This window comes from Salvelinus fontinalis, chromosome 20 (genome assembly GCF_029448725.1).
Source record: "Salvelinus fontinalis isolate EN_2023a chromosome 20, ASM2944872v1, whole genome shotgun sequence".
Lineage (NCBI taxonomy): Eukaryota > Metazoa > Chordata > Actinopteri > Salmoniformes > Salmonidae > Salvelinus > Salvelinus fontinalis.
The window spans coordinates 1,304,990-1,320,355 of NC_074684.1; the positions used below are offsets into that span (position 1 = coordinate 1,304,990).

General features: G+C 41.5%; 1 protein-coding gene across 2 annotated transcripts in view; it reads right to left on the bottom strand.

Moving 5' to 3' along the window:
- The window catches only part of LOC129817139 (pleckstrin homology domain-containing family G member 1-like), a 115,467-nt gene that overhangs the window by 90,908 nt on the left and 9,193 nt on the right, over positions 1 to 15,366 (bottom strand). Inside the window, exon 1 of one of the 2 annotated variants that reach the window (XM_055872072.1) lies at positions 2,186 to 2,719. The exons of the other annotated variant lie outside the window; for it this stretch is intronic. Within the exon in view, the coding sequence (XP_055728047.1) occupies positions 2,186 to 2,195 (10 nt within the window). The 5' untranslated portion in view covers positions 2,196 to 2,719. Of the gene's footprint in view, positions 1 to 2,185; positions 2,720 to 15,366 lie in introns of those variants that run through there. 2 annotated transcript variants of the gene reach the window in all.

Consider the following 15,366-nt stretch of genomic DNA (forward strand, 5'->3'; position numbering starts at 1 on the left):
TCATTAGCTGTGGTTGTTGATGAGTATATGGTTGAATCACCAGCATACATGGACACACATGCTTTGTTTTTTGTCAGTGGCAGGTCATTGGTAAAAATAGAAAAGAGTAGAGGGCCTAGAGAGCTGCCCTGCGGTACACCACACTTTACATGTTTGACATTAGAGATGCTTCCATTAAAGAAAACCCTCTGAGTTATATTAGATAGATAGCTCTAAATCGACGATATAGCAGAGGTTGAAAAGCCATAACACCATATGTTTTTTCAACAACAGGTTATGGTCAATAATATCAAAGGCTACACTGAAATCTAACAGCACAGCTCCCACAATCTATCAATTTCTTTCAACCAATCATCAGTCATATGTGTCAGTTCAGTACATGTTGAGTTCCCTTCTCTATAAGCATGCTGAAAGTCTGTTGTTAATTTGTTTACAGAGAAATAGCATTGTATTTGGTCAAACACACTTTTTTCCAACAGGTTGCTAAGAGCTGGCAGCGAGCTTATAGGTCTGCTGTTAGAACCAGTAAAGGCAGCTTGGGTAGCGGAATTACTTTGGCTTCCCTCCAGGCCTGAGGAAAAAGACTTTCCTCCAGGCTTAAATTAAAAATGTGACATATAGGAGTGGCTATAGAGTCAGCTACCATCCTCAGTAGCTTTCCATCTAAGTTGTCAATGCCAGGAGGTTTGTCATTATTGATCGATAACATTACTTTTTCCACTTCTCCCACACTAGCTTTACAAAATTCAAACTAGCATTGCTTTTCTTTCATTATATTTTTTTTTTGCATGAATACAATTGCTTACTGTTCGTTGTGGGCATTTTCTGCCTAAGTTTGCCCACTTTGCCAATTAAATAATCATAAAAATAATTGGCAACATTAAATGGTTTTGTCATGAATAAGCCATCTGATTTGATGAAAGATGGAGTTGAATTTGTCTTTCTGCCCATAATTTCATTTAAAAGTACTCAAGTTTTTTCCCATTATTCTTTATATCATTGATCTTGGCTTCATCGGGGCGTGGACTCTACAAGGTGTCAAAAGTGTCAAAACAGGGATGCTAGCCTATGTTGACTCCAATGCTTCCTAAAGTTGTGTCAAGTTGGCTGGATGTCCTTTGGGTCGTGAACCATTCTTGATACACACTTGAAAAACCCAGCACCATTGCAGTTCTTAACACAAACCGGTGTGCCTAGCACCTACGAACATACCTCGTTCAAAGGCACTTAAATCTTTTGTCAATCTGTCTCAATTGTCTCATGGCTTACAAATAATTATTTAACCTGTCTCCTCCCCTTCATCTACACTGATTGAAGTGGATTTAACAAGTGACATTAACAAGGGATCAAAGCTTTCCCATGGATTCACCTGGTCATTGTATGTCATGGAAAGAGCATGTCCTTAATGTTTTGTATACTCAGTGTATATCTCTACTTCTGTCAGTGAGAATACGCTCTACATATGAACAACGTCTGTGGGGGAAAAGTTACAGGAAAGGAACTAAGGATGATCTATTTCACTCCTAATTAGCAAGAACCAACATCCCTGCAAGAAAGCAAACATGTTCCATTCAACTGACTCTGCGGGAAAGCAACTATAAACCACTGTTCATACAACAGCACAGGAGAGAGAACAACGATAAAGAGGTCACACACACTTCACACAACATTGTAGGCAGGGAGAAGATATCCCGCCAGCACACAAAGAAGCAAACACACACACACAACGGACAACAATGGCGCTCGATACAGGACAACTAACAAACCAATAAGGACAATAAAAGTACACAACAGGTTTCATTCAAATGACCTTTTCCAGGTGCAAGAATGACATATTTTACTAAAACAGAGCCAGCTCTTATGTGTATATGAATAAAAACACATTCATTCCTACCAGACACACCATCAAGGCATTCACCTTCAAAGACTTTAGGACTAGGACAGTGATTAAAAGGACCATAGTTTACCACACAGACACAACATGATATGAAAGATAAAGAAATCTAAACTCTGATGCACCTATGACTGCGGATCAGACGCTTGAGAAAAAAAAACTTGATCTATGCGTTCTTTACTGTACAAAACCAACTGATAATGTAAAACATTTGACAGATGGAAGGAGGCCCCAAATAGCATTGGACATAAAAGAGTCTACAGCAAAATAACATAAATAAATCCAGCTTACCAGTTGGCATAATGGCTTGACTTTCCTTCAGCAAAAAGAACAGATGAATTTAAACCCCTGAAGAGGGGTAAATGGTTCGAAAAGAAAACAACAGTCCAGGAAAGTTTGCATATCCACCAGGAGCAGAGTATTCCAATCGCAGTATTCCCTTCCCGCAGCATGCAGAATTCCCCCACACTTCCTCACATTTTCTCAGTCAGTCGGATACATTTCCTTCTTCAGGGAGCAAGCATGCCATCCGCTGCTCCCAACACACACTCATAAACACGCACTCACTCTGGCACCTAACACACACACTCAGGCTTCTCACTGGTGCAGCAGCTGTTGAACCCTCTTTCTATACTTTATTTCTCTCAGATTGTTTCTCTATAGCTTGCTCTCTCTTTCCCTTCTTTGCTGGCTTGCTGAAGCTGTCTCTCACTGGGCTCTCTGTCTCCCTCTTTCAGACGGGCTCACTCTCTCCCTCTCTCTCTGGTGGTAGCATGTCCACTCAGTGTATGTGTGTATGTCTCTGTGCGTCAGACTAAATGACCTCTGCTCTCCCCTGTTCCCTCCCCCCTGGGCTTTCCCCTCCACCCGACTCCTCCCCCTCTCTCCCACAGCAAATTACAAGGAGTTGATTTCCACATTAAGTGCCCTCTCTCCCCATGTCCTCTCTTCTCTCTCCTTTTATCTTCCTCCTCCCGTTTTTTTTAAGTCGGTCGTTCTTTTCAAACTCTCGGGAGGTCTCTGTATTCCGCATGAAGAAAAAATACACTATGTATGGGTGTGTTTGTGTGTGTGACAGCACAGGCATTGAATCCCTGCGGTTAGTCAATAGGTTCACAGAACAGTGCAGCTTACTGGTCAGTAGGCTACCATACAACGCTAGTGAACCCTCAAACTGCGAACTATCCAACTAGTGCCCTCCACCCCACCCCAACAGGTCCTAGGCAGCCTGCAGTAAAAGGTCTATCTCCAGCAGCACAACCCTTCTCTAGCACTGAGGGGACCCATTGACCCATGAAGGCCTCTGCCCTCTCCCCTTAACCCCAAACCCTGACTGCCCTCTCCCCATGCCACATAATGAGCACCCCATGCTAAGCAAATACATAACACCACTGACCAGCTCTCCTGCTTCCAACTCCGGCCAGTTAATTGGAGGACAAACCCCTACTATCCTATCTGACAGCCTTAGGGATGGATGGATCAAAAAAATGGGGGGAAAATGGGGGAGGTTCATGCTTTTTCAATTTCAGTCAACGAGAGGGTTGAGTGTTTTTTTAAACCTAGTCCAGGGGAGGGTAAAGTAATTTGTAAATGATAAAATGTTAATATTTCTCAGTGTTTTAGAAGTAGTTGCTTATTAGGCTATTTGTTCATGTGTGCTCCATGCCGCCCCTCGTCTCTGATTCTCCGCTTAGTGCTCAATATCAATTGTGCCTATAGACTAGTTAGTGTGGTCTCAATCAAAATGATCCATAGGCTATAGGGTACGAAGTGCATGCTCGGTAGAAGCACAGAGCAAAATTATATTTCTAAGAAAGTTACTGGGATGGTGTCAATAAAACTAGGCTGCATTACACACTGCAATGGATATTCCAACCCTGCTCTGCTTTTTCTGATCAAAACCCGATGGTTGTGCTGTGTAAGGCTATGGTGGCAGGTTAGGAAGAGAGTCAAAGGTTTCTTCAGAAAATTATTTTTGATTAGGCCTAGTCCCAAAAATCTTGCGCGTGGACTAGCCTACAGTTTATGTTCTGTTATTGACCTCACAACAAGCCAGATTCGAGTAACTTACACTGTGGTGCTGAAACTTGAACCAGCGGCCGCAGCACAATCAAATTCGAGAAGGTATAAATAATTTCAACATATGTTTTTTAATTAGACTAACAACATAGAGGCTTTGTGATGCCACCAAGATATGCAGATTTAGAAACTGTTCTTCATTTTGTTAGCATTACATGGCAAAGTAGCCAGAAGGTTGTGGATTCGCAGACCACCACAGACAAGGGTGAAAAGATATCCATTACATGACTGGAGTTTGGAACACTGCTAAAGTTGTCTATCAACTTTAAAAATGTAGCGCAACAGAACCAGTTACATCTGATCATCAATGAATTCAAGAAGAAGCCATTAATTGTTTAACAAAGCAGCCACATACCATCAGGTATGCACTTGTAACTTTTTCTCATTTGGGAAACAATAATTTTGTAATTTATTCTATGATATTGTTGTTACAAAATAGATTTGTGTTGACTGTGATTAGAGCATGGGAATATAAGAGCATCTGCTAGGCTAAATTAAGAAACTAGGCATGCATAGCTCACCATCGTCAAACCAAAGAATGGCCAAACTTCTATTTCTAAAAGTGAATTCAAATGCATTGTAAAACGACTGTGTGCCTAATAAGACATTTTTTCGTTTCATTATTATTTAATTCTAAGTAATAATTATTTTATGTTTATTTCACTTTTGTTTATTATCTATTTCACTTACTTTGGCTTGGGGCTCCCAGGTGGCACAGCAGTCTAAGGCACTGCATCTCAGTGCTAGAGGCGTCACTACATACCCTGGTTCGATTCCAGGCTGTATCACAACCGGCCGTGATTGGGAGTACCATAGGGCGGCACACAATTGGCCCAGCGTCGTCCGGGTTAGGCCGGGGTAAGCCGTCATTGTAAATGAGAATTTGTTCTTAACTGACTTGCCTAGTTAAATAAAGGTTAAATAAATAAAACATGTGAACATATGTTTCCTATGCCAATAAAGCCCTTTGAATTTAATTTAATTACTTTCTCGGGTGATATACAGTGCATTGACTTTTTACACATTTTGTTACTGTATTCTTAAATTGGAGAAGACTGGAACCACTAAGACTCTTCCTAGAGCTGGCCGCCCGGCCAAACTTAGCAATCGGGGGAGAATGGCCTTGGTCAGGGAGGTGACCAAGAACCTGATGGTCACTCTGACAGAGCTCCAGAGTTCCTCTGTGGAGATGGGAGAACCTTCCAGAAGGACAACCATCTCTGCAGTACTTCACCAATCAAGCCTTTATGGTAAGGTGGCCGGACTGAAGCCCCTCCTCAGTTAAAGGCACATGTAGCCCACTTGGAGTTTGCCAAAAGGACTCTCAGACCATGAGAAAAAAGATTATCTGTTCTGATGAAAGAAAGATTTAACTATTTGGCCTGAATGCAAAGCGTCACGTCTGGGGGAAACCTAGCACCATCCCTACGGTGAAGCATGCTCTGGGGATGTTTTTCAGTGGAGGGACTGGGAGACTAGTCAGGATCAAGGAAAAGTTGAACGGAGCAAAGTACAGAGTCATCCTTGATGAAAACCTGCTCAGGACCTCAGACTGGGGTGAAAGTTCACCTTCCAACAGGACAACGATCCTAAGCACACAATTAACCTGTTGGGGATGGGGGCGCTGTTTAGACTATTTATGCTAATTTGGCTAATTTTTTAAACGGCTTCCCACAAAATCCTTGATCGTACAATATGCATATTATTATTATTATTGGATAGAAAACAGTCTATAGTTTCTATAGGAGTTGAAATTTTGTCTCTAAGTGGAACAGAGCCCATTCTACAGCAATTTCCCTGACATGGAGTCAGATTTGAGAAATGTTGGCCACTCTTCTGAAGTCAGTTAAAAGGGCACTGTCGTTGCTATGACTATACGGACACTTCTTACGTCTTCCCCTGGATGCCTTTACGTGATGACGATTCCAACGGGGTCGATTGCGCGTTCACAGGCCCTACAAATGAAAAAACCCTGAAGCTAGTCATTCTTTGGGAGCTGCGTCATGAGCCTAGAGGACACCGGCGCGCACCTGTTCCAAGCGTTAGTTTAGCCTGTTATATTTCTCCGGTCATCTTTTCACTCGTTATAGGAGTTAAAAACATCATAAGGTAGTTAATTTAAAGCGTTTTATAGCAATTTATATCCGTTTAGTGCGATTTTGGGACATTTATTTTTGCAACGATGTGAAAAGTTGGGCACGCTTTTCAGTTCATCCCGAACGCAGTTGACATTTCCACATGGCAAGAGGACAGCTTTCCACCAAAAGACGATTTCTCCCAAGAAAGGATCCTTTGCCCAAGATACTGATGGAAGAACAGCTCAAGGTAGGACATTTTTATTATGATAAATCGTGTTTCTGTCGAAACATTTTAGTGGCTTAGGACGCCATGTTTTTTGACGTAGCTTCGCTTGGCGCAAACTGTATTGAAAAGTAAGGATAAATTAAAAAATGTAATAACGCAATTGTATTAAGAATTAAATTGTCTATCAATCCCTGTCCACCCTATATTTTTTAGTCACGTTTATGAGTATTTATGTATAAGAGTAGATCACTGTCTAAGTGGCGCAAGGACTTTTTCTTTACCAGCTTGTCTACATTTCACATTGTCTAACCATGATTTTGGTGGCTAAATATAAACATTTTCGATCAAACTGTATATGCATGTTGTAATGTGATGTTACAGGAGTGTCATCGGAAGAATTCTGAGAAGGTTAGTGAAAAAATTAATATCTTTTGGCGATGTTGACTTTTATCGCTCACTTTGGCTAGAATCAATGCTGGGCTGCTAATTGCTATGTGCTAAGCTAATATAACGATTTATTGTGTTTTCGCTGTAAGACACTTAGAAAATCTGAAATATTGTCTGTATTCACAGGATCTGTGTCTTTCGATTCGTGTATGCTGTGTATTTTTACGAAATGTTTGATGATTAGTAGTTAGGTAAACACGTTGCTCATTGTAATTATTCTAGTCCATTTGTGATGGTGGGTGCAATTGTAAACTATGCCATCTACCTGAAATATGCACTTTTTTCTAACAAAACCTATCCCATACCATAAATATGTTATCAGACTGTCATCTAATGAGTTTTTTTGTTGGTTAGGGGCTATAAATATCTTAGTTTAGCCGAATTGGTGATGGCTACTGGTGTTGGTGGACAAATAAAAGATGGTGGATTATGCTAATGTGTTTTTAGGTAATAGATGTACATCTTTACATATTGTGTCTTCCCTGTAAAACATTTTAAAAATCGGAAATGTTGACTGGATTCACAAGATCTGTGTCTTTCATTAGCTGTATTGGACTTTAATGTGTGAAAGTTAAATATTTTAAAAAAATATTTTTTTTGAATTTCGCGGCACTGGTTTTTCAGTGGGGGGGGGGGGGTGTGCCGCTAGCGCCACGCTGATCCTAGACAGGTTAATGCAGCCTCAGGATATGTGGTTTCCATTGGATTCTATGTAAACTGGAAACCACATATCCTGAGGCTGTATTTATTGTAGCTGGGGATTTTAACAAGGCTAATCTGAAAACAAGGCTCCCTACATTTTATCAGCATATCGAATGCACGACCCAGGCTGGCAAAACCCTGGATCATTGTTATTCTAACTTCCGCAACGCATACAAAGCCCTCCCAAATGCCAAATGGTCACTTTCCTACATATGCATGCATTCTGGAGAGAGAAGCACCATATCTTCGCTACACACCCCTCCCCTTCCTGATGCAACATTTTAAAATATACTCAAAGACATTATCTTCCCACATATTTTAGATGCTTTTCACTGTGAGCTGCGACTCAATCAGCTAGACCTAATGCCATGTGCACTAACCCAAATTGTGGCCTTCCCAAATAGGCATATGCCTACACACTTGTGATTTGAAACAACCCACAAAAAAAAGCTAATGATCCTCTGTGGTGAAGTCATGATCCCTGGTTCAGTATTTTGATTGATTTTAGTTAGACACAAATAATTATATAATTTTGACGAAACATCAATTTACTTTAGGGCAATTCAGCATCCTAACAGTGCGCTATGCACCCGCCAACTTTCCTTTCCAATTGGCAAGAGGCTGAAATCAGATATCTGTATATAACTTCCGCGATGCATACAAAGCCCTCCCCCGCATTCCTTTCGGAAAATCTGACCATGACTCCATGTTGTTGCTCCCAGCCTATAGACAGGAACTAAAACAGGAAACACCCGTGCTCAGGTCTGTTCAACGCTGGTCCGACCAATCGGATTCCACGCTTCAAGATTGCTTCGATCACGTGGACTGGGATATGTTCCGGATAGCGTCGGACAATAACATTGATGAATACGCTGATTCGGTGAGCGAGTTTATTAGCAAGTGCATCGGTGATGTTGTACCCACAGCGTCTATTAAAACCTTCCCCAACCAGAAACCGTGGATTGATGGCAGCATTCCGGCAAAACTGAAAGCGCGAACCACTGCTTTTAATCAGGGCAAGGTGACCAGAAACATGACCGAATACAAACAGTGTAGCTATTCCCTCCACAAGGCAATCAAACAAGCTTAGCGTCAGTATAGAGACAAAGTAGAGTCACAATTCAACGTCTCAGACACGAGAGCTATGTGGCAGGGTCTACAGTCAAACACGGACTACAAAAAGAAAACCAGCCCCGTCGCGGACCACAATGTCTTGCTCCCAGACTAACTAAACAACTTCTTTGCTCGCTTTGAGAACAATACAGTGCCACCGACACGGCCCGCTACCAAAACCTGCAGGCTCTCCTTTACTGCAGCCAACGTGAGTAAAACATTTAAACGTGTTAACTCTCGCAAGGCTGCCAGCCCAGACGGCATCCGTAGCCGTGCCCTCTGAGCATGCGCAGACCAGCTGGCTGGTGTGTTTACAGACATATTCAATCAATCCTTATCCCAGTCCGCTGTTCCCACATGCTTCAAAAGGGCCACCCCTGTTCCCAAGAAGCTAAGGTAACTGAGCTAAATGACTATCGCCCTGTAGCACTCACTTACGTCATCATAAAGTGCTTTGAGAGACTAGTCAAGGACCATGTCACCTCCACTCTACCTGACACCCTAGACTCACACCCATTTGATTACCGTCCCAATAGGTCCACAGACAACGCAATCGCAATCACACTGCACACTGCCCTAACCCATCTGGACAAGAGGAATAGCTATGTAAGAATGCTGTTCAGCTCAGCATTTAACACCATAGTCCCCTCCAAATTCGTCATTAAGCTCGAGACCCTGGGTCTCGACCCTGCCCTGTGCAACTGTGTACAGTACTGTACTTCCTGACGGGCCGCCCCCAGGTGGTGAGGGTAGGAAACAACATCTCCCCCCTTTGATCCTCAACACTGGGGCCCCACAAGGGTGCATTCTCAGCTCTCTCCTGTACTCTCTGTTCACCCATGACTGCGTGGCCATGCACGCCTCCAACTCAATCATCAAGTTTGCAGACGACACTACAGTGGTAGACTTGATTACCAACAACAACGGGACGGCCTACAGGGAGGAGGTGAGGGCCCTCGGAGTGTGGTGTCAGGAAATTAACCTCACACTCAATGTCAACAAAACAAAGGATATGATCGCGTACTACAGGAAACAGCAGCGGGAGCAGCCCCCTATCCACAGGTGCATCACAGCTGGGACCAAGAGACTGAAAAACAGCTTCTATGTCAAGGCCTTCAGACTGTTAAACAGCCATCACTGACATTGAGTTGCTGCTGCCAACATACTGACTCATCTCTGGCCACTTTAATAATTAAAAATTGGATGTTATAAATGTATCACTAGCCACTTTAACTTCTTGAGAATACAGGGGGTGCTGTTTCGCATTAGCATAATTGCCTCTACAGATTAAACTGCCTCTTATTCAATTATTGCTGTTACTATATGCATATAACCATATACCATTGGATAGAAAACAAGCTATGGTTTCTAAAACCGTTCCAATTTTGTCTCTGAGTGAAACACAGGTCATTTCACAGCACTTTCCCTGAGCCAGAAGAAGATTGCAAGATGTGTATGCTCGCTTCAACGCTCTGCCTATATATGGTCATGCCACCTATGACCCGAAACACACTTCATTCTTCTTCCTCTGGGTGTCAGGAAGTTGTCAGAGGAGAAATTTTTTGTTTATCTTGTACTGACGTGAAATAAGACCTATTTCTTTAGCGTGACCGACAACTTCCGGTTTTCTGAAATGCGCGTTGTAGAGGTGCCATTGTCTTTTGTTATGCTGACGTTACGGATGAAAACTATCTCCGTCTCGAAGTTTGTTTGATACATGTGACCATATCACCGTAATGTATGTTTTTTCAATATAGTTTAATCAGATTATTAGAATTTTTTCGGGAGTTTTGCCGTGTTCCGTTCTTTGAGTTTTTTAACTTTGGACAGGGACCGTGCCAGTCGACCAGTACCCAGGCTAAATGAAGAGGGGAAGTTGCCATTGTGAATGGATTGAACGACTCATCAGGACTAAGGACACCTTGATCAACATTCTGATGAAAGATCAGCAATAGTAAGACCCAATTTACGATGTTATTTCATATATCTGTCGTGCATGTGAACTGGTCGGGCGCGTCCAGCTGGTTCTGGCTGGACTGGTTATGCTAATTTAGCGCTACATTTTGTTTTCGCTATAAAACATTTAAAAAATCTGAAATATTGTTTGGATTCACCAGATGTTGGGCTTTCAATGTCTGTACGCTGTGTATTTTTTCTGAAATGTTTTAAGACAAGTAATTAGTTATATAACGTTGGTCTCTGTAATTGTTCTAGCTGCATCAGCACTATATCAGATTGCAGCTGCAATGTAGAACTGTGATTTATACCTGAAAAATGCACATTTAAAAAAAAAAACTATGCTATACCATAAATATGTTATCAGACTGTCATCTTATGAATTTGTTTGTTGGTTAGTGGCTATCAATATCTTAGTTTAGCCGAATTGGTGATAGCACCTGATGGAGTAAGAAACTGTTGGAGTAAGAAAATGGTGTCTTTTGCTAACGTGTTTAGCTAATAGATTTACATATTGTGTCTTCCCTGTAAAACATTTAAAAAATCTGAAATGGTGGTTTTATTCACAAGATCTGTGTCTTTCATTGGGTGTCTTGGACTTGTGATTTAATGATATTTAGATGCTACTATTTAATTGTGACGCTATGCTAGCGATGCTAATCAGTGTGGGTGGGGTGGGGGGTGCTCCCGGATCCGGGTTAGGTACTCTGTAGAGGTTTTAAACAATGCCACTTTCTATAATGTTTACATACCCTACATTACTCTTCTCATATGTATATACTGTACTCTATACCATCTATTGTATCTTGCCTATGCCGTTCGGCCATCACTCATCCATATATTTTTATGTACATATTCTTATTCATTCCTTTACACTTGTGTGTATAAGGTAGTTGTTGTGAAATTGTTAGATTACTTGTTAGATATTACTGCACGGTCGGAACTAGAAGCACAAGCATTTCTCTACACTCGCATTAACATCTGCTAACCATGTGTATGTGACAAAGAAAATGTGATTTGATTATCTTATTTCTGATTGTCTTAACTCCCCACGTACACCACTAATAAGCTGAGCATCTCAGTTATTTTTTCTTCACCTCACACAAGTCAACAATTTGTTTTGTTTTTTACATCCATTGCGAATGATAGTTCCTCAGTATTTCCTCAGAAAGGTTGAACTGACTGAATAACATTTATCATGTCCTTTATTATTCATAAATCATACAACGTAGTTATATGTCTATGGTATTGCATCCGGACAAGATCTAATTTGTATTTTCGACAGCCACAGCCAGGTCACCTGTGATACAAGTCCGTTTTTGACAGCCATCCATGTCTGAGGACGTCGAGAGATGATGTGGAAACCTTCAACTAGAGGCAACAGTGAGTGCTGTGATGCCAAAGGTTTTATGTTCTAATCCAGCAATCGATTTTAGTTCTAAGCCTATTCTAAACCTTAACACTTACCTTAAACATTCTGAGTTAATGCCTAACCTTAAGATTTTGGAGTTAATGCCAAAAATGTACCCTAATCGTAAAAATTCGGAGTTAATGCCTAAACTGATGTTTGAGAAACATGGATTAACGCCTAATTCTGGCGTGAAACTGTGAGAGCTAGTTGCAGGTCCATAAGGACTTGCCAGACAGTACAGTGAAGGGGAGTTATTCGTCAGCAGCCTACCGAATTGCATCGGTAAGAGTGCTGTTCATTTGGCTTCCTAATTTGCATACTGGTAGGCTTTTTGGCAATTATCTGCAGATGATTGATGAAAACATGTAACGGCAGTCCTCCTCCTCTTCATCTGAAGAGGAGGAGTATTGAGGGAACCAAGGCGCAGCGTAGTGAAAAGACATATTTTATTAACGAAACACGAACTTGATTAAACTAACAAAAACAACAAACGGTGTAGACAGAACTAGACGACGTACTTACATAAAACAAGAAAAACGCACGAATAGGAACATAGGCTACACAAACCGAACAAACCGTAAACAGTCCCGCGTGGTGTACAGACACAGACACGGAAGACAATCACCCACAACGAACACTGTGACAACGCCTACCTAAATATGACTCTTAATTAGAGGAACGCCAAACACCTGCCTCTAATTAAGAGCCATACCAGGCAACCCAAAAACCAACATAGAAACAGAAAACATAGAATGCCCACCCAAACTCACGTCCTGACCAACTAACACATATAACAAACTAACAGAAATAGGTCAGGAACGTGACAAAACATTTGATGAATATGGTGAATAATCCTCACTGGAGGAACAATAGTTAAGATAGTAGAGAGAGAGCCTGGTATAAAATGTGATAAAAGAAAACAGATTACATTTTTTTTTAAAGCTAATGATACTTATATTTTCAAAGATATTGATATAGGTCTACTGATTTAATCAAAGTGTTGACAATGGAGTAGTCATCTGCTGCTTTCTGTGAAGCAAAGCCCATGATTAACACCTGCTTCATTCTTCAATCATACCTGCATTGCAGACAGCTGAGAAAATGTCTCTTAAAAGGAAGCTTGAAGCCTGTGGAAGCCAGCAGAGTGGCCCAGCGCAGTCAAAAGGATATATATTTTTTCTGTGTTTATATCATATTTTACAACAGCCGATGAATCTAATACTGTAAAAGTGTGAATTTTTTAGCAGTTTTATTTCCTGATAGTTGCTGGTAGATATTACAATTTCAAGGTACTTGAGTCCACCAAAGTTAAGCTTGTTTGGCAAAAAAATCTTAACATCCCCCCCCCAGCCAGTTGGAGCCTGGCTGCTGGCTACTTTCTGCTGGCTACTCCTGGCTACTTTTTCTATTTGGCTGGCTACTCCATATGCTTGTGTAAAACAGTAAATGGTAGGAAGAAGATGGTCCAGATCGGATGTTGGGTACTATATTTGTTGAATATTATGTGAATCCTATAAATTAAAAGGGCCAATTTGGGTGCAATCAATTAGCTTAATTTCGTAGATATCAAATAACATTTCAACAAAATAATGTTTCAGGAATGCTAATCTTATCTTTTTCTAACTACAGAAATGATTTCAGAACAATCTGAGATGGTGGGTGTAATGCTTCCTGAAACGACATGGAATGACCCAGGTTTGATTGGGTGATTCTTATTGCAGTGGGCACAGAGTGTGTGTGTGTGTGTGTGTGTGTGTGTGTGTGTGTGTGTGTGTGTGTGTGTGTGTGTGTGTGTGTGTGTGTGTGTGTGTGTGTGTGTGTGTGTGTTTCCTCAGACAACCTGAAAGCGCTTTCGTTTTCTCAGCTGTGCCAGTCACAATGAGGCCAGCTTGTTTCCACATTCCCTAAATGTCCCTGTAGGAAAGTCAACGTAAAACACATTCATGCTGCATACCTCAATTCTTACATTCTCTTTGTTATTTTACTGTACTGTTTGATACAGTATATAAACTTTCACTTCAACAGTTAACAGTGGAACTGTTAAAAAAAAAAATAATAATAATAATAATAATAAAAAAAAACAAAAAAAAAAACAGTGGAACAATAGTTTCAAATGGTTTTAAAGGAAATTACAGTCCATATGAATAGCGTGAAACATGAAAATGAAATTACTAAACAGACGGACAAATTAAAAAGCTCTATTGTCTCCATTTGGTGGCCTCCATGACGTCTGGTACATTTCCCTAGGATTCCTGCCTTATGAGCTTCCCAGTTTCACGGGATTCCCATATTCCCTGAGCAGCGTCTGGCCATGATGACAGGACAAGTTCAGGAATGTCTGAGGCTGGGCGGCCAGAATTCTGAAGCTGCAATTAAAACTGATATACAACCGACTCAGACAACAAGGAGCAGCTTCTCCCTTACAGCAGACTAAACAACAAAACAGCATTGCCACTAAAACAACAAAAGCAGCAGCTCTTTGACCACAATATGAACTACAACAACATCCACTACTGTCAGGGTAGTAAGTAGTACAGTGTTTAGTATGCATTTCACATACACCGTTCAATGGATTTAACAAATCGCTAGAGGGGAAAGAAGAGTGGAAAGAAAGGAGGGCGAGAGGGCGAGAAGGAGAGAGGGTGGGAGAGAAAGAGATTGGAACCGGGACACAGAATGGGAAAGGGTAAAGTAAGAGGGGAAGCTGCCAGAGTTACGACTGGACACGGTAGTGTGTGTATGTGAGGCGGTGTGTGATTTTGTGTGTGTGTGACAGTGAGTGGGACTGTGTGTGACTGTGTGTGTACTGTATGTCGGACGGTGTGTGTGTGTGTGTGTGTGTGTGTGTGTGTGTGTGTGTGTGTGTGTGTGTGTGTGTGTGTGTGTGTGTGTGTGTGTGTGTGTGTGTGTGTGTGTGTGTGTGTGTGTGTGTGTGTGTGTGTGTGTGGCGGACGGACGGACGGAGAAAACTGTGTTTGAACACAGATTAAAATACAGGACGAAGGTCCAGAAGGAAGAAGGTGAGAGGGGGAGAGATTGTGAAATGGCTTTCCTCTCCTCCACCTCCTCCCTCTCTATTCCTACCACTACAACACAACTAAACACAGCACCCTGGACCGTAGGAAGAAAACAAACACGAATCACTGAAACACACACGTTTCCATGGTAATTTAGAGTTTATGAAAGAAGTGTTACCTTTGGTCAAACTCAAGATGTTAAAATAGTAAAAAATTAAATCAAGGCTAAATATGATCCAAAGTCTCTCTCTCTCTCTCTCTCTCTCTCTCTCTCTCTCTCTCTCTCTCTCTCTCTCTCTCTCTCTCTCTCTCTCTCTCCTCTCTCTCTCTCTCTCTCTCTCTCTCTCTCTCTCTCTCTCTCTCTCTCTCTCTCTCTCTCTCTCTCTCTGTCCCACTCTCTCTTTCCTACTCTCTCTCTCTCTCTCTCTCTCTCTCTCTCTCTC